This window comes from Conger conger, chromosome 12 (genome assembly GCF_963514075.1).
Source record: "Conger conger chromosome 12, fConCon1.1, whole genome shotgun sequence".
Lineage (NCBI taxonomy): Eukaryota > Metazoa > Chordata > Actinopteri > Anguilliformes > Congridae > Conger > Conger conger.
Genome location: NC_083771.1, coordinates 23700532 through 23714299, shown reverse-complemented (window position 1 = coordinate 23714299; position 13768 = coordinate 23700532). Strand labels below are relative to the sequence as shown.

At 41.1% G+C, this 13768-nt stretch overlaps 2 protein-coding genes across 2 annotated transcripts; one reads left to right on the top strand and one right to left on the bottom strand.

Annotated features, from left to right (window-relative positions):
• The first annotated feature begins 84 nt into the window (after positions 1–84).
• On the top strand, positions 85–2443 carry mrps18c (mitochondrial ribosomal protein S18C). Its single transcript, XM_061262675.1, has 6 exons — positions 85–296; positions 459–520; positions 772–855; positions 1003–1060; positions 1147–1206; positions 2116–2443. The coding sequence occupies exons 1-6, from the start codon at positions 218–220 to the stop codon at positions 2190–2192; spliced, it is 420 nt and encodes a 139-aa protein (XP_061118659.1). The 5' UTR covers positions 85–217; the 3' UTR covers positions 2193–2443.
• abraxas1 (abraxas 1, BRCA1 A complex subunit) lies at positions 2068–7729 on the bottom strand. The gene is made up of 10 exons (XM_061262674.1): positions 7657–7729; positions 7220–7389; positions 6535–6625; positions 6364–6400; positions 6125–6191; positions 4998–5194; positions 4521–4640; positions 4107–4191; positions 3823–3934; positions 2068–3541 (listed from the first exon to the last, which is right to left on the bottom strand). The coding sequence occupies exons 2-10, from the start codon at positions 7304–7306 to the stop codon at positions 3129–3131; spliced, it is 1209 nt and encodes a 402-aa protein (XP_061118658.1). The 5' UTR covers positions 7307–7389; positions 7657–7729; the 3' UTR covers positions 2068–3128.
• Between the last annotated feature and the right edge of the window lie 6039 nt (positions 7730–13768).

The window sequence follows — 13768 nt, the reverse complement described above, 5'->3', positions numbered from 1 at the left end:
ATACAATGGTACTATTCACTTTAATCTAATCTCTATGCGGCCCCAACTTTACGTTTGATTGTATTTCTAGGAACGTTATTTTATCATTTCAGTTTCACGACGGGACAATACTTCGAGACGTACGCAATGACAGGAGCAGCCATTGAGTGCTGTGAGACATGCGAATAACTTGAAAGTGCTAGCTAAGCTGCATCTAGTACAATAAGGTGCTTATAAGATGTTCGTTGTTAGGGGTAGTCGGTTTGTTCATCATGTGCTCTCGCAGCATACGGCAAAACATTCGACTACTGTAACAGGTAAGAATCATGAGTTATGTTTTAATCAAAGCAAAGGTTACAAGCTAGCTAACTCGTCGTTGTTTCACGGCTGCGATTTAGTACTGGCTAACTACCATAATCTCAATCAGATGTAAATAACCTGCTAGCTAGTCTTTTTCGGGTTGCATTTCTCTCATTTAGGGCAGTTTGTCCGAAGGATTTCCAGTACGGCGCATGAGATCGGGAAAAGCGAGGCTGATATGGTAAGACATTCAAAGGCAATCTGCATGTCTCGAGTTCGGGAATTTCATTATGTTCATTAGAACATTGGGATGTTTCATGCAGGGTATGATTTAAATGATTTCACGATCATGGCCGTTATGTACAATTGTGCCGACGTAATCCATGTCGTAAGATCTCTGAGATGTTAGCACTGCTGAGCACTGAAACCAGAGAGTAAATCCTTTATGTTAAAAGTGAAGTAATGTAACAATTTTTCTACTTATCTACACAGCCCGTGAAGATAGGGAATCCTTTCAAGGAACCGGAGAAGGGTTGCATTCTCTGCAATATCAAGGTGGAATACAAAAATGTGCAGGTCTGCTTTAATTCATTGTTTTCATTCTGAAGACAGATTGTTTGTTCTGAATCAGTTTTGTTACCGTTTTAATATCATCTTGATTTATCATCAAGTGTAGTTTCCGTTTCAAATCCTTTCTGAAAGCCGACCACCTTTCTTCTACAGCTTCTGTCTCAGTTCGTATCACCACATACAGGTCGCATTTATGGCCGGCACATAACAGGTAGCACTTTTTTTGTATTATGTATTATTTTATTCACCGTGAAATAGGATTGTTTTAACAAACAGAATATTACTTTTCCCAACCAGGGCTGTGTGGTCGGAAACAGAGAGAAATATCAAAGGCCATAAAGAAAGCTCAACACATGGGTAGGTTGGTTTTGGCTGTTCATCAGGCTTTTCATCTATTCTTTTCTACCCCGTTGGTAAAATGTCCATACAATATTTATGGATTGTCAAACCACACACAAAACAATTAACCAAACCCAAGTGCTAATTAGTCATATGGTGCTTCTGTAGCAATTGTGACGACTGCTAATATAATGTACTAATATATTTAATATTAGTATTTCTGTTGGGAACTAGAGAGAAGACCTCAAACCATTGTCCTGCAATCAGCACTTCAATCAACAGCTTACTGTTCCCAGGGGATAGCCCAGCCAAATAATTAAACCCAGCCCTACTTGGCTTCACTACTAACCAATCCAGCCATGCTTAGCTTCAGTATTGACATAGCCTAGCCCAGGCAGTTGGATTCAGCAGTCTGGCAGGAGAAAGCCACAGGGTGGTACTAACTTTAACTTTTTGGACAAAACCACAGCTCTTTGGTCCTGTCCCTTGCTTTGCCATTTCACTGATCTTAAGTGACTCTTGATGGACTATGTGAGGTTTGTGCCAGAGTGCTTACACCTGTCCATGCTCTATAGATCAGGTAAAGGATGGATGGATGGATGGATGGATGGATGGATGGATGGATGGATGGATGGATGGACATAATATCAATTTTCAGATGCAACCTGAGCTCTTAGGTTTCTTTCCTGGCCTTCAGGACCCAGAGTGTCGGCCATATTTTAAATTTTCTGCCATTTGGCAAAACTTAGCATATTGGTCAAAAGGTTTCTCTTCCTTTTTTCCCCACAAAGTTTGATGCAAAGTGTTTTAACAATGCAAAGGCAAAGATGCATTTTTAAGATCAGTAGCCTGTAAAATAAATGAAACAGTAATTCAAGGTGTAGGTGTGAGAATAATAATCCTGAGAATTTATTTTTTTCTTGACAGGTTTTATGTCGGTGACATTGAAAGACCCCATCTTCCTACGAGACCCCAACATTTGCAATATCAGACACCCGGAGTAGCCTCAGCCAATGAAATGCCACCTGCAATACTGCAAATAACCACTTTCAATTGTACAAAATATCTTCTGAAAGTATTTGCTTGCCGTCTGGTTCCAGTCATTGAAAAGGATGTCATTGGCCCGGTTAAAGTTAATAAAGATGTATCATGCTTTATGGTGTCTATGAACATAACATATTATGGAAAGCCAAATGTTTGAAAGACCATTTTAATTAAAGAATATAATCTGCTTAAATATGCAAAGTCACCCAAACAGTTTAGCTTTTTTCTTTAACTGTGCACACACACCAGGGAGAAAACACACAATTTCTTTCAGAAATGCATTTCCCCCCATTACTTAGGCCCAATCATATTCATCAGCACCCATTGCTAGAAGTACAACCACTGATTCAGGAGAGTGCAGCCATTGATGTTTGTATACCAGTTTGGTCAAGACCTTTGATTATACAAAATTAAATCAATCTAAACCTGATTACTGTTGAGCATAAAGCAGGCCAGACTTCAGGTCAAAATCCACATCTCACAGGTGCACAGCAAGGGCTGCCATTTCTGGGTATTATGCCAACTTCTCATAATTATTTAAATTGGCTTGACATTTTTGACATCATAAGCTACAGCTGCAGGGTTCACATGTATCATTGGTGGGTACAGTACAAATGTGACTGGAATGTTTCCATATAAAGCTGCCTGGACTAACACCTGTCTCCCTGACCTGAGTTTAGATTAGCACTGGAACAAATGAGGACATTGCTTGTCCTGCTTTGTTAAAGGTCTGCCATTTTCATTTAAAAACCACCCTTGATTATCGTGCACACAACTTGAAATTAAAAAGGTAGTCTAGTCAACATCTAGTTTTACACTGTTAATTGTGAGTCTGTAGATCAGTTTAATAAGCGAACAAAAGGTCAAACATCAAGGCAGAATGGCATTAGGGGTCTTCAAAACACCGGAGAGTTGGACGTTTCCTGGTTCCCGTTCTGAGAGGCTAGCAGCTCATCCTCGGTCTCTGACCCGCTGAGCATCAACGGTCCTTCGCTATCCGTGTCGGCCCCCCTCCTCTTCCTCTTCCTCTTCGTTTGCTGGAATTCCTCTGCGAGGCCGCGTTTCCCCCAGCTCCTTGCCTGCTTGCCCGTCCTCCACTTCCTCGCCTGGGCGTCCCAGTGGGTCTCGATCAGGGGCAGGGACGAGGAGATGTCGAACCCGTGACAGGCGCTGCAACAGAACTCCACTGCCGGGGCGCCCCCCTGGGTGAGAGTCTGGGTCTGCAGCAGAGGGGATTGTGGGAAAAGCGTCCTCATGGCCTCGCACAGCATCACGTTCTGCGGCGGGATTGAAGCTCGAAGCTGATCTTCTGCAAAGAAGCACAATGTCTGGTGGGTTATACGGCGATCTACAGTCATGTGAAATTGCAGCGTTAGAACAAGGTGTACTGAAACGGAAAAAAAGAAGAAGGGTGGAGCTCTGATTTCACCAATTTAATTTAAAATTTAAAAGATAATGATTGCGAGCTCAGTGTAGCACTATCACATCTCCTGAGCACAATGAATGAAGGGAGACGTCTCAATTTTGACAAAGTGCTTACTAACCCTCCCCAAATCCTCTTTAATACATAATATGTGACCCATGTCTTACTTTCGCAGGCTTGCTTCTGCTTCTTCTCGTTGACTGCTGTCCTGAGAGCAGAGATGTCTGCCAGCAACGTCTCGATGGAGCGCTCGCTTTTCTCCAGCTTGACACAGGCGGCCTGTCAGGAAATCACACACAGGGACAAGTTAGCGGAATGACTCCAGACTAAATCCGAGAACCCTACAAAATCTGGAGCACGGACTGAAGTAGAAAGAGCTGGTCCAGGTTTTACTCGGTACAGTAATCCAGCTAACCCTCTAATCCTGCTCTGTGATGCAGCCCCTGCTCACCTGAAGTTCAGTCTGCAGGGTGTCATTCATATTGTTGATCTCATTCACCTCGCTCAGGGACCCATCCTTACAGAAGAACTTAGACCTGCACAGGACGAGAGGAGGACCCACACATCATATAAGGAATAGCAGGAATGTGACTTTTTCCTAGTTACTGAGATGCTAAATGCAGATTTTCAGACCAAAATGTCTCAACCAAATGCAGAAGACTTGCTTGCACACAAGCTCATAAAGAGCTTTAGCACTTTTGAGAGAACTTTCAGCCATAAGATCAATGACTCAAGGCCCAAAAGGCAGACGGGGCCTGAAACTGTGTTTCTGTATTTCTTCATTAATAAGGGTAATATAATAAACCCCCCGAAGAACAAGTAATTGCTACTCTAATTGCTAAGTGCACAGCTCTGGGTACATCACCTGTGTTTCTTCACTGCCTGGCAGGAGCTCAATGAGGAACAGGGCACAGACAACCGCCAATAGTCCTGCTGCTCCAACATTCCCAGGTTACTGACCAGGACTGGGAGATTATGGTACTGGCTGTTAAGAAGAAAATAACACTGAACGAAACTGCCACAAACTGAAACTCACATTTCCTCATGGTTGAATTCGGAGGGGTTGTATGGAGATTTCTGTGTTTCAGAGCTCACTGGCACCAATTATGAAATTATAGAAAAATGACTGTGCAAGACCGCTGTGTGTAGTTGCAGAACACCTTTACGATGGCTGAGAGGGCAACTGTACATAGTGCGCACTCTCCATTATTTGCTGCTTCTGGTGACAGCCCTGGTAAGCACACCAAACTGGAACCATAATATATCGAGACTGTTTACGATTTAGAATGAATGGAACATGAAAAATGATTTGCCTCCAGCCTAGTCCTAGTTTAGTGCTGACCTTCCATGTGACCTATACACAGAGTACTCCAGGCGGTGTGTGGAGCCAGAAGGCGTGGCCTTGGTTGGTGTCAGAAGCAGGAAGACCAGCTCGTGATTGGACAATGCTTTCTTCAAGTTCTGATGAACCAACTGTTCCCTGAAGGTCATTCGCTGTTCTGTATTCCTCCGTTGTCTGTACCAACCAATCACTCTGTCCTAGGAAATAAAGACCCAAACAAAAGGATACATTACATTACAAAGCATTTAGCAGTTGCTCTTATCCAGAGCGACGTACAACGAAGTGCAGATCAAACACAAGAACAAGTGTGAAAATACAGATACAATTAGAACCCTTGAAGAATAAATCAACTTAAACTAGCATACCACGGTTAGCAGCTAGAATACCCAGAGTACAACAATACAATAGCTAATACAATGCCTATATATAACAATATCTATATGTAACTATATATAAGTGCCATTATAATCTATGGCATACATATACAAGGCTAATCATGGTAGTGAGAATGTACTGAACAAAACTTTCCAAATCTTCTTAAACCTGATATCCTACACTACACCTAGAGGTGTGCATGTCTGCATAATCGAAACTGCTATTCATTATGCAGAAGTAAGAAAATACACTGAACAAAAATATGCAACATGTATTGGTCCTATGTTGTATAAAAGGTCCCACGCGCACAATACTGGTTTTGTCATCAAATGTTTTTGAATTCCATTAATGGGCATTTCTCCTTCTCTAAGATAATCTGCTCACCAGACAGGTGTGGCATAACCAGATGCTGAGTGTGACCGTTGTGCTGGAGGCCACTCTAAAAATGTGCGGTTTTGTCACACGCTATGACACCACAGATGTCGCAACACACTGCGAAGCCACAGATGTCACATGTATTGACGCTGGCACACTTGAATGCTCAATAGGGCAGTTGCTACAGAACTGAATGTTGGTTCTCTCTACTGTAATCTGCCTCCAATTTCGTTTTAAAGAATTTGCATTGCACAACACACGTAATCTGGTCTACCCCGGATCGCCACATTCTACTCCTCCACCTGCAGGATAGTCTGACAACAGCCAGCCTGTGATTGAACTGAATGTCTGTTAACAAGCAGGGGTCACACTCTTACCTCCTTACAAGAGGACAAAATACGCCGTATGTCATCCGGGTTCACCTCTCCAATGTTATTATAGAAACTAATGGGTGAAAAGGCAAAAGTAGAACAAAATAAATACGTGCACCAGAAATGAGACTTTTGCGCGCCGTGAATTAAGTCACATAACCACATCCATCTATCAATAATGCATTACACCACACTGATCGAAAGAATCATTCCTTTAAGTGGCAACATACTACAGCTCTACTGACCTGCCAAGTCTGAGACAGGGAATGTGTTTTTCAATGTCTGTAATGGGAGAGCAGAGAACAGCAGTGTTACACATTATTCATACAAATCATTCAGACCAGTTACGTTAATAACACATAGAATGATTGGCACACGTTGACAGTGTCTGGACACAAGACGCTGGTAATACTCACTTATTAAGTGCTCGAATTGAATATTATCTATCTGGGAGTCGGTGATATTGCTCGTCTCTTCAGCTTTGCACTCCCCAAGAATAAACCCTTCCTGCAACCATAAGTAACGTTATACATATAGTCCAACAGAATTCCTGATGAATCCTGTTTTAACAAAGATAGCTACCAATAAAGTTAGCTAAGTTAACAGCTAGCGTTGGAAGTTTAAAACGGAGAAGTCTCACACGTTTACGTTAGATAGCGAATTAAGCTTCGAGCCAATTGGTTATCGTTAAGTTATTTAGTAAGTAACTGGCTCCCCAACTAACTTAGATAGCTAGTATCTGTTAGACTTATCTTCCTCTGGCTTGGACCAAGCTGTCCCCTACCTAGCTGCCGATATCCCCTGAATGGAAAATATACAGAATTCCTTGTCCCAGCTAAATTAACATGCTAATGCTAACTTAGCTGTACATAGTTTCCGCTGCGGCCACAATCAGGCAAGAAAATTAACCATTCAGCTAGTAAGGTAATTCCAGATGGCTAACGAATAATGTAGCTAAGCATGCTATCAACCAAGGAGTATCAATTGATGCCTGATTAATCTCCAATGGTAACGGTTAGGCTAGCTAGGCTAAGCTTCTCATCTTAGCTCGCGAGTTATCATAACGTTCCGCGAAACTGATTGTATGGTATTTACACTTACTGCATCAGAGTCACTGTTGAAGTGCTGAAACATCAATGACCCAAGAACAAATCCTGAGATACAAACACTGGTATTGAGCTCCGCCATGCTGCTTTCTTGATAGCTAACCGCGAAAGACAGTTGATTATTCTACGGAACTTCGTGACTTGCGAGGCGGGACCGGGAAGTCTCTGCGGACGGAAGAAGTTGGTTGCTACATTAAGACTTAGGAGTACAGCGAACTAAGTAAGATACATGAATACTGGGCAGAATACAATCCATGAACGATAATAGTAGTTGGTGTTCAGATAATGTTAAGATGATGTGTAATTAAATGTATCAGTCGCTGACATTGGCTACACATGCATTATCCGTTGTATTTTATCTGGATATTGCAGCGAATGTTAAAGTGAAAGTTCGCTACAAACTAGCTAAAGATTTATTTTCAAGCGCCATACATGTTTACATGTCCAGGTTGCAGTTGGGAAGGTTTACGGCAGGGGGCGCAAAGCACATTAGAAGAAGATGCTCTGAGGGCGGAATAACATATCAGACATAACCCCCTGCTCCTGAAAATAATGGACATTTTTATCATGAATATGAGTGAGTAACAAGTAAAAGAATTATTTTTTTTGTTGCACACCTGACCACAGGTTACATTCACACAGTAAATCAACAAATTAAATAACCATGCCGGTTAGCCAGCTTGTAACAAGGCCCTGTAACAAGACTCCTTCTCTCTCAGAATGTGAATTAAATTGAACTTGCAGTTTGTAGTTTTAATGAAAATGAAACGTAAATGAAACAATAGTGGACACCCTTTTCCAGCATGATCTAAAGTACATGATAATAATGTGAGAAATCTCAAAGTACAGCGAACTAAGTAAGATACATGAATACTGGGCAGAATACAATCCATGAACGATAATAGTAGTTGGTGTTCAGATAATGTTAAGATGATGTGTAATTAAATGTATCAGTCGCTGACATTGGCTACACATGCATTATCCGTTGTATTTTATCTGGATATTGCAGCGAATGTTAAAGTGAAAGTTCGCTACAAACTAGCTAAAGATTTATTTTCAAGCGCCATACATGTTTACATGTCCAGGTTGCAGTTGGGAAGGTTTACGGCAGGGGGCGCAAAGCACATTAGAAGAAGATGCTCTGAGGGCGGAATAACATATCAGACATAACCCCCTGCTCCTGAAAATAATGGACATTTTTATCATGAATATGAGTGAGTAACAAGTAAAAGAATTATTTTTTTTGTTGCACACCTGACCACAGGTTACATTCACACAGTAAATCAACAAATTAAATAACCATGCCGGTTAGCCAGCTTGTAACAAGGCCCTGTAACAAGACTCCTTCTCTCTCAGAATGTGAATTAAATTGAACTTGCAGTTTGTAGTTTTAATGAAAATGAAACGTAAATGAAACAATAGTGGACACCCTTTTCCAGCATGATCTAAAGTACATGATAATAATGTGAGAAATCTCAAAGAATGAGAGACCTGTGAGGGGCGCACCGAAGTCTCACCAAAACCATGCAAGTACATTTGGCTAACGTGAAATAAATTTGATGCTCTGCTCTGAAATACAAATGTCAATTATTTAACTTATTTATCCATTATAGGATGTCCATTGTGTTTGTGTGTTTCCTACAACAATTGCAGTATGTCCATATGTCATACCATTAGATGCTTTTACGAATAATGGTCATGGGAGGGTTTTTTCTAAGTACTCCTCTTTTTGTGAAAGCTAAAATAAAATGGCAGCATCAGCAAGAATCTGTGATAGGGAGATAGAGTTCAATGAGTGGTCGCCCAGGAAGGTAAGAAGGGCTGGCGATCCTCAAAGTCTGTTTTCTTAAGTGCTCAAGGAACGGGAGAACTGCATGCCAAAACCACAAATGAACGGTCTTCCTCCCTCACAAGTCTGTAAACTTGGCTGTGGGCTGCGGTGTGGAAACAAACAGCTGTGGTTGAAAATAGTTCTATGCTTTCTAATGTAATGTATCCTATTTAGAGTGAGAATTGGATATGTTCAGCCCCACATTAGGTGTTCTTATAAAAAATTGTGGAACAGTTTTCTATATTGCATCCATAATAATGTGCATTCCTCTATTAACCCATTACCCATTAACTGTAAACAGGCTAGTTCCTCTCCACAATTTTAAAAGTAGGGACCTATTCACACTGAGTGAACTATCATAGTCTGAGTGGCTTCAGGCATTTGGAAACGAAACAAGTTACTTTACGTTTCATTGCATCTAGTTGCTGTCTCCAGTGTCACAGGTGTTGTTGCTTACTGATGAAGAAGAGAGGAACTGGTATTGATTTAAATTGCGGCAAAAGTGCTTTCTCATGCAATCACCATGGCGGCTATTGTGTAGATTTGGCTGGTGATCGGAACCTTGTTAATCCGTGCCACTGGCAGATAATTGTGGAGACTTATTATGTATCGGGGAACATAAGTGTGTTTTCTCAGTGATACGATTGGACTTGTTGCAACTCTCAGCATGTAAGGAGCTCTCCGTCAGCTGTGCTTTCTGAGAGTGTACTTTGAGTCTCAAGTTCCTGATAAAACTGTCTCCCATATATCAAAAGCTGTTTGCCTTTGGGTGTTTCAGCTTGTGAAATAAATGAACCATTTCAACACTTATGAAATAATGTGATTCAGTTTTTTTAATGTTTTCAGAATAAACACCACTCTTCCATTTATTCTGTGCACCGGTACAATGGTGGTATGACTGAGAAATCAGTACTGACCTGATTCAGAGCCACTTCAGTCTGGCTCCTTTAAAGTGACTGGCAGTTTTGCCAACTTTGCAACTTAATCTCACTACTACCCCTCACTCTCACTACTTTTCTCACATACTCTTGAAGCACACATTAATATAAGGTAGTGTTAAATTATTTCTCTCCTGTTCTTTAATAGCTAATAAGTCCTTTCTTATGTGTTTAACTGGCCCTGCTGGATGGTTGGCTACTTGACTGGAACCATTTTGGAATGAATTTTTTGATTTGACACTTTCTTGAACCGAGGAAAATGTTTCTTTTAAAACAATATTTACAATCAGTGCTGTCGAATTGATGTATGGTTTGATTTAACATGTCTTTTCCGTTTTGACCGAATTGTACTAATGATTATATACCACTAGGGGGCATTCTTGGCCAGACAAACATTGCCAAGAAAATGAAAGCAAATGTAAACACATGAAATAAACTGATACACTACAGTTTAGTCACCTGAAATGGCGTGATTAAAAGCAAGTTCAACATGAACAAAGTTGTGAATGAAAATGCTGATGGTGATGATTTGTACCCGGTGAGACATGGGACAAATCATAAAAAATAAAAAACGATTGAATCATTTTCATAACTAATAACAGTTTCAGTAATCTCAACCATCATATATAAAAGAACACTAGACAGCACACATTTCTCAAACCAAAATGCATTCATAAATGCAAAAGTGAATTCATAATGGTTAAACAAAAACTGTATTTTATAAAGGACATCCGACAATTAGAATGAATTATCCTTTAAATCATTTCAGATAATTATTTAACAATTTAACTGTGTAGCCATGTACAATGTTAATGGAGACTAAAACACACAATAAAAACATCCAAGGACAAGACCTCTTAGAATTTTTTTTTCTAAATTCAGTGTTAGATAGACAATGCCAAAGAAGTGTCAAAGGTGTTTTTGTCTAAATGCTTTGTCTTTGTGAGCCATCGTGACCATTTTGCTTTCATGCAAACATGCTATTTAAAACATTCAACATTTAAAATGTACTTCAGATTATTATAACCAAATCAAAACAGCAACTCTATCTTGTATGGCTTTAGTCTCCTATCCCTTTTGAAAAAAGTTCCCTAATGTTAGGGAGGAGCTAAAAGGATCATTGACTACTTGATTGGAATATGACTAGCTCATCCTGCTAATAGCTTGATTGCGAAACTGAAGATCATTTCCTCATCAGGGCGAACCTTGAAACTCTTAGCTGGGCGAAAAAGTCACCCTGCCAACACAGCGATGGAGTGGGTTCCGTGATCCTAAATAAATAAAAAAGCTTGAAAAGATGAGAGCGGGTAATGTGTGTTTACTGTGACGGTAGTTTAATAAAGAAAGCAGCGAGTGTGAAATAGCGCTGAGTTATTCTCCGGCACAGAGTGCTAGAGCCAGCTTACATTTCACAGCATCTCTGCCTCTCAGATCGAGACCATCTCCCGGTCCCTATAAGCACCCGGGTTTAATAACAATTCCGCAACTTAAATTGCTTGAACAGAAATGTTTGTTCTCCCCTAACAGGATTGTAAATTATTAATCGGATCTGAAGCCGATTTTATAACCCGATTGTTGAGGTGGGATTCTCCACGAGCACCGGTCCAGCACTCCATTTACTGTGATGTATGTGTCTGCACATCTTTATATCCAATTTAATGTGATTCGGATAGATTTCAAAGACACATCATGAAAAGCAAGGCAGTGACCTCGCCGCATTTCAGAAGGCAGACTGCATGCGACTGTCCACCACGTCCCAGAATTTCTGATTAGATTTTCTCCGATACTGTTTTTATCCCCGATGTGATCTATACAAATGAAATGCAGGTATACTCAGTAAATATGAATAAATGGCCAAATTCGATTATTTTGCTGGAGAATGTAGTTCAAGTACGACATCATTTTAAATAACTGTTTTTCCTGGAACTATAGAGCGTTCGCCCAATCACAAGGGCATAAATGACCCGTCATTTGTTAGAGCGCAATGTTTTGGAAAAGGTCGTTTTACAGACCGTGCCCTGATTTAAATGGAACACTTGTTCTAATATAAGGGGACTTCTGGCACAATACCATTCACAAAAGTCAGCAAGTGAAGATCTGAGTCTTAGAAGGGTAAGAGGATAGGAGCACATATGTTTGTTTCTCTATGCCCAAATGTGAATTATATCTAATGTAATATTTTAGTCTGTCATAGGTTTGACTTAAATTAGGCCTCATCTAAAGAAAGTTAGACCTCCCATGTCATGTGTAACACAAATAGTGAGAAATTAGAGAGAACACAGTGAGAACACAGTAAGTGCTTTTTACACAATTATAAACACGTGGTAACATTTTAACCACAAGGCTGGTGTGCCACAGAGCACTGAGGTGCCATTGTGTTGCTGCCTGGATCATGTGCCTTGGTACTCACCACGCACTTCCTGTATGTCACTGTCGTCTGCCATCTGAAGGATATGCTGCTATTCAGAGGAGGAGTCCGTGGAAGAGGGCAGAATGCTGTCTGCTCTGCATAATCTTTGCTTTCTTTCGCTTCTAATTCTCTCACTCCCTGGTTCCCAGAGCGAGGAGGCAAATCCTCGGTTAAGTGTCAATGGAGTCTTTTGAAAAGTGTAATAACATAAGATCCAGGGCAAAAAAAAAAAAAAAGAATGTAGCCACTCAATCGAATCTTGAGTACAAATCACCTGGGTGCCACGGTCAAGATTTACATGTTGCATATCTAATCCATAGATTTATGGCTTCAACAAGAAGTGCAAAAGTAGCAAAGAGGAATCTGGGTAGATTTTTGTAAGGATGAAATTCAATTATACCAGTGAATTGCACAAAGCTGGTTTAATCTGTATTAAAGGTACCCATCACTAATTCACATTGACTGTGTTAAAAACTAAATGGGGACTGAAATGTATCAGTGTTTTGTGTGTGCTATACAAACCTGCTCATCAACACACACAATCATAGGCCTGGAATTTATCTGCATTTTATCCTTAACTCACAAATAACTGCAAGTGATATTTTGCATCTTCACAAAGCACAGTCTGGCAAGTTCAAAGGTTACTTGTTTTGCTGCGTTTGTCCAAAAAACAAATGAACACTTTTATTTAGTTGTGAGCCAAAGTCAAGGGCAAACGTTGACCAGGCCTTCGTTTATGGCGTTCATGAGGGGCAACCTTCAGGAAGTCGGACCTGAGCGAAACACGAGCGAGATGTCAGCGTGTCCGCTGGGCAGACGCATGACGCCGTCTGACAGGCATCGTTCCCCTCAGACGTGAGAAGAACGTGGTTCCTGAGACGCACATGAGGAGCGCGGGCGTCTGGACGAGCATGAACGCGCTGAAAGCGTGTTTATCTAGCGAAGGAGCATAACCGGAATGAAAGGGATCTAGGGTGCTCCAGCGCAGAGACACGGTTCAGCACGGGCCAGAGTGCGTCAGCCGCATGCACGGAGCGGCCTGGCGCCGCACTGGAATTCCGTTTGGATCCGCAGCAGAAGGAATCGCGGAAGATTGGAGACGGAGTATCGAGCGCAAGCGCAAATACAACAATTTCACATCCTTTGGGTTTGCGCCCTGACCACAGACAATATCTTTCCGTATAACAAAACAGCCACTGTCCACTTACTTTGACACAGCAATGCGAAAGCCATAAGAAATGAGACGGGATTAGTAGAAGGCAGAAATTCCATAGTTTTTTGAAAATCAACATTTGCTATGCTATGGTGAATGACACTGCTTTCTTCCGTTGCCCAGGTTGAGTTTGTCCTTGAAACCGTTCCAGA

What these genes read in the sequence shown, in the direction of transcription:
- abraxas1 (XM_061262674.1), bottom strand. Translation starts at nt 7,306, where the DNA reads ATGGCGGAGCTCAATACCAGTGTTTGTATCTCAGGATTTGTTCTTGGG. An exon ending in TCAATTCGAGCACTTAATAA is followed by an intron (nt 6,401 to 6,534) that starts GTGAGTATTACC and finishes CTCCCATTACAG; the next exon opens with ACATTGAAAAACACATTCCC. An exon ending in CCCTGCAGACTGAACTTCAG is followed by an intron (nt 3,935 to 4,106) that starts GTGAGCAGGGGC and finishes ATTTCCTGACAG; the next exon opens with GCCGCCTGTGTCAAGCTGGA.
- mrps18c (XM_061262675.1), top strand. Translation starts at nt 218, where the DNA reads ATGTTCGTTGTTAGGGGTAGTCGGTTTGTTCATCATGTGCTCTCGCAG. An exon ending in ACATTCGACTACTGTAACAG is followed by an intron (nt 297 to 458) that starts GTAAGAATCATG and finishes TCTCTCATTTAG; the next exon opens with GGCAGTTTGTCCGAAGGATT. An exon ending in GGAAAAGCGAGGCTGATATG is followed by an intron (nt 521 to 771) that starts GTAAGACATTCA and finishes TTATCTACACAG; the next exon opens with CCCGTGAAGATAGGGAATCC.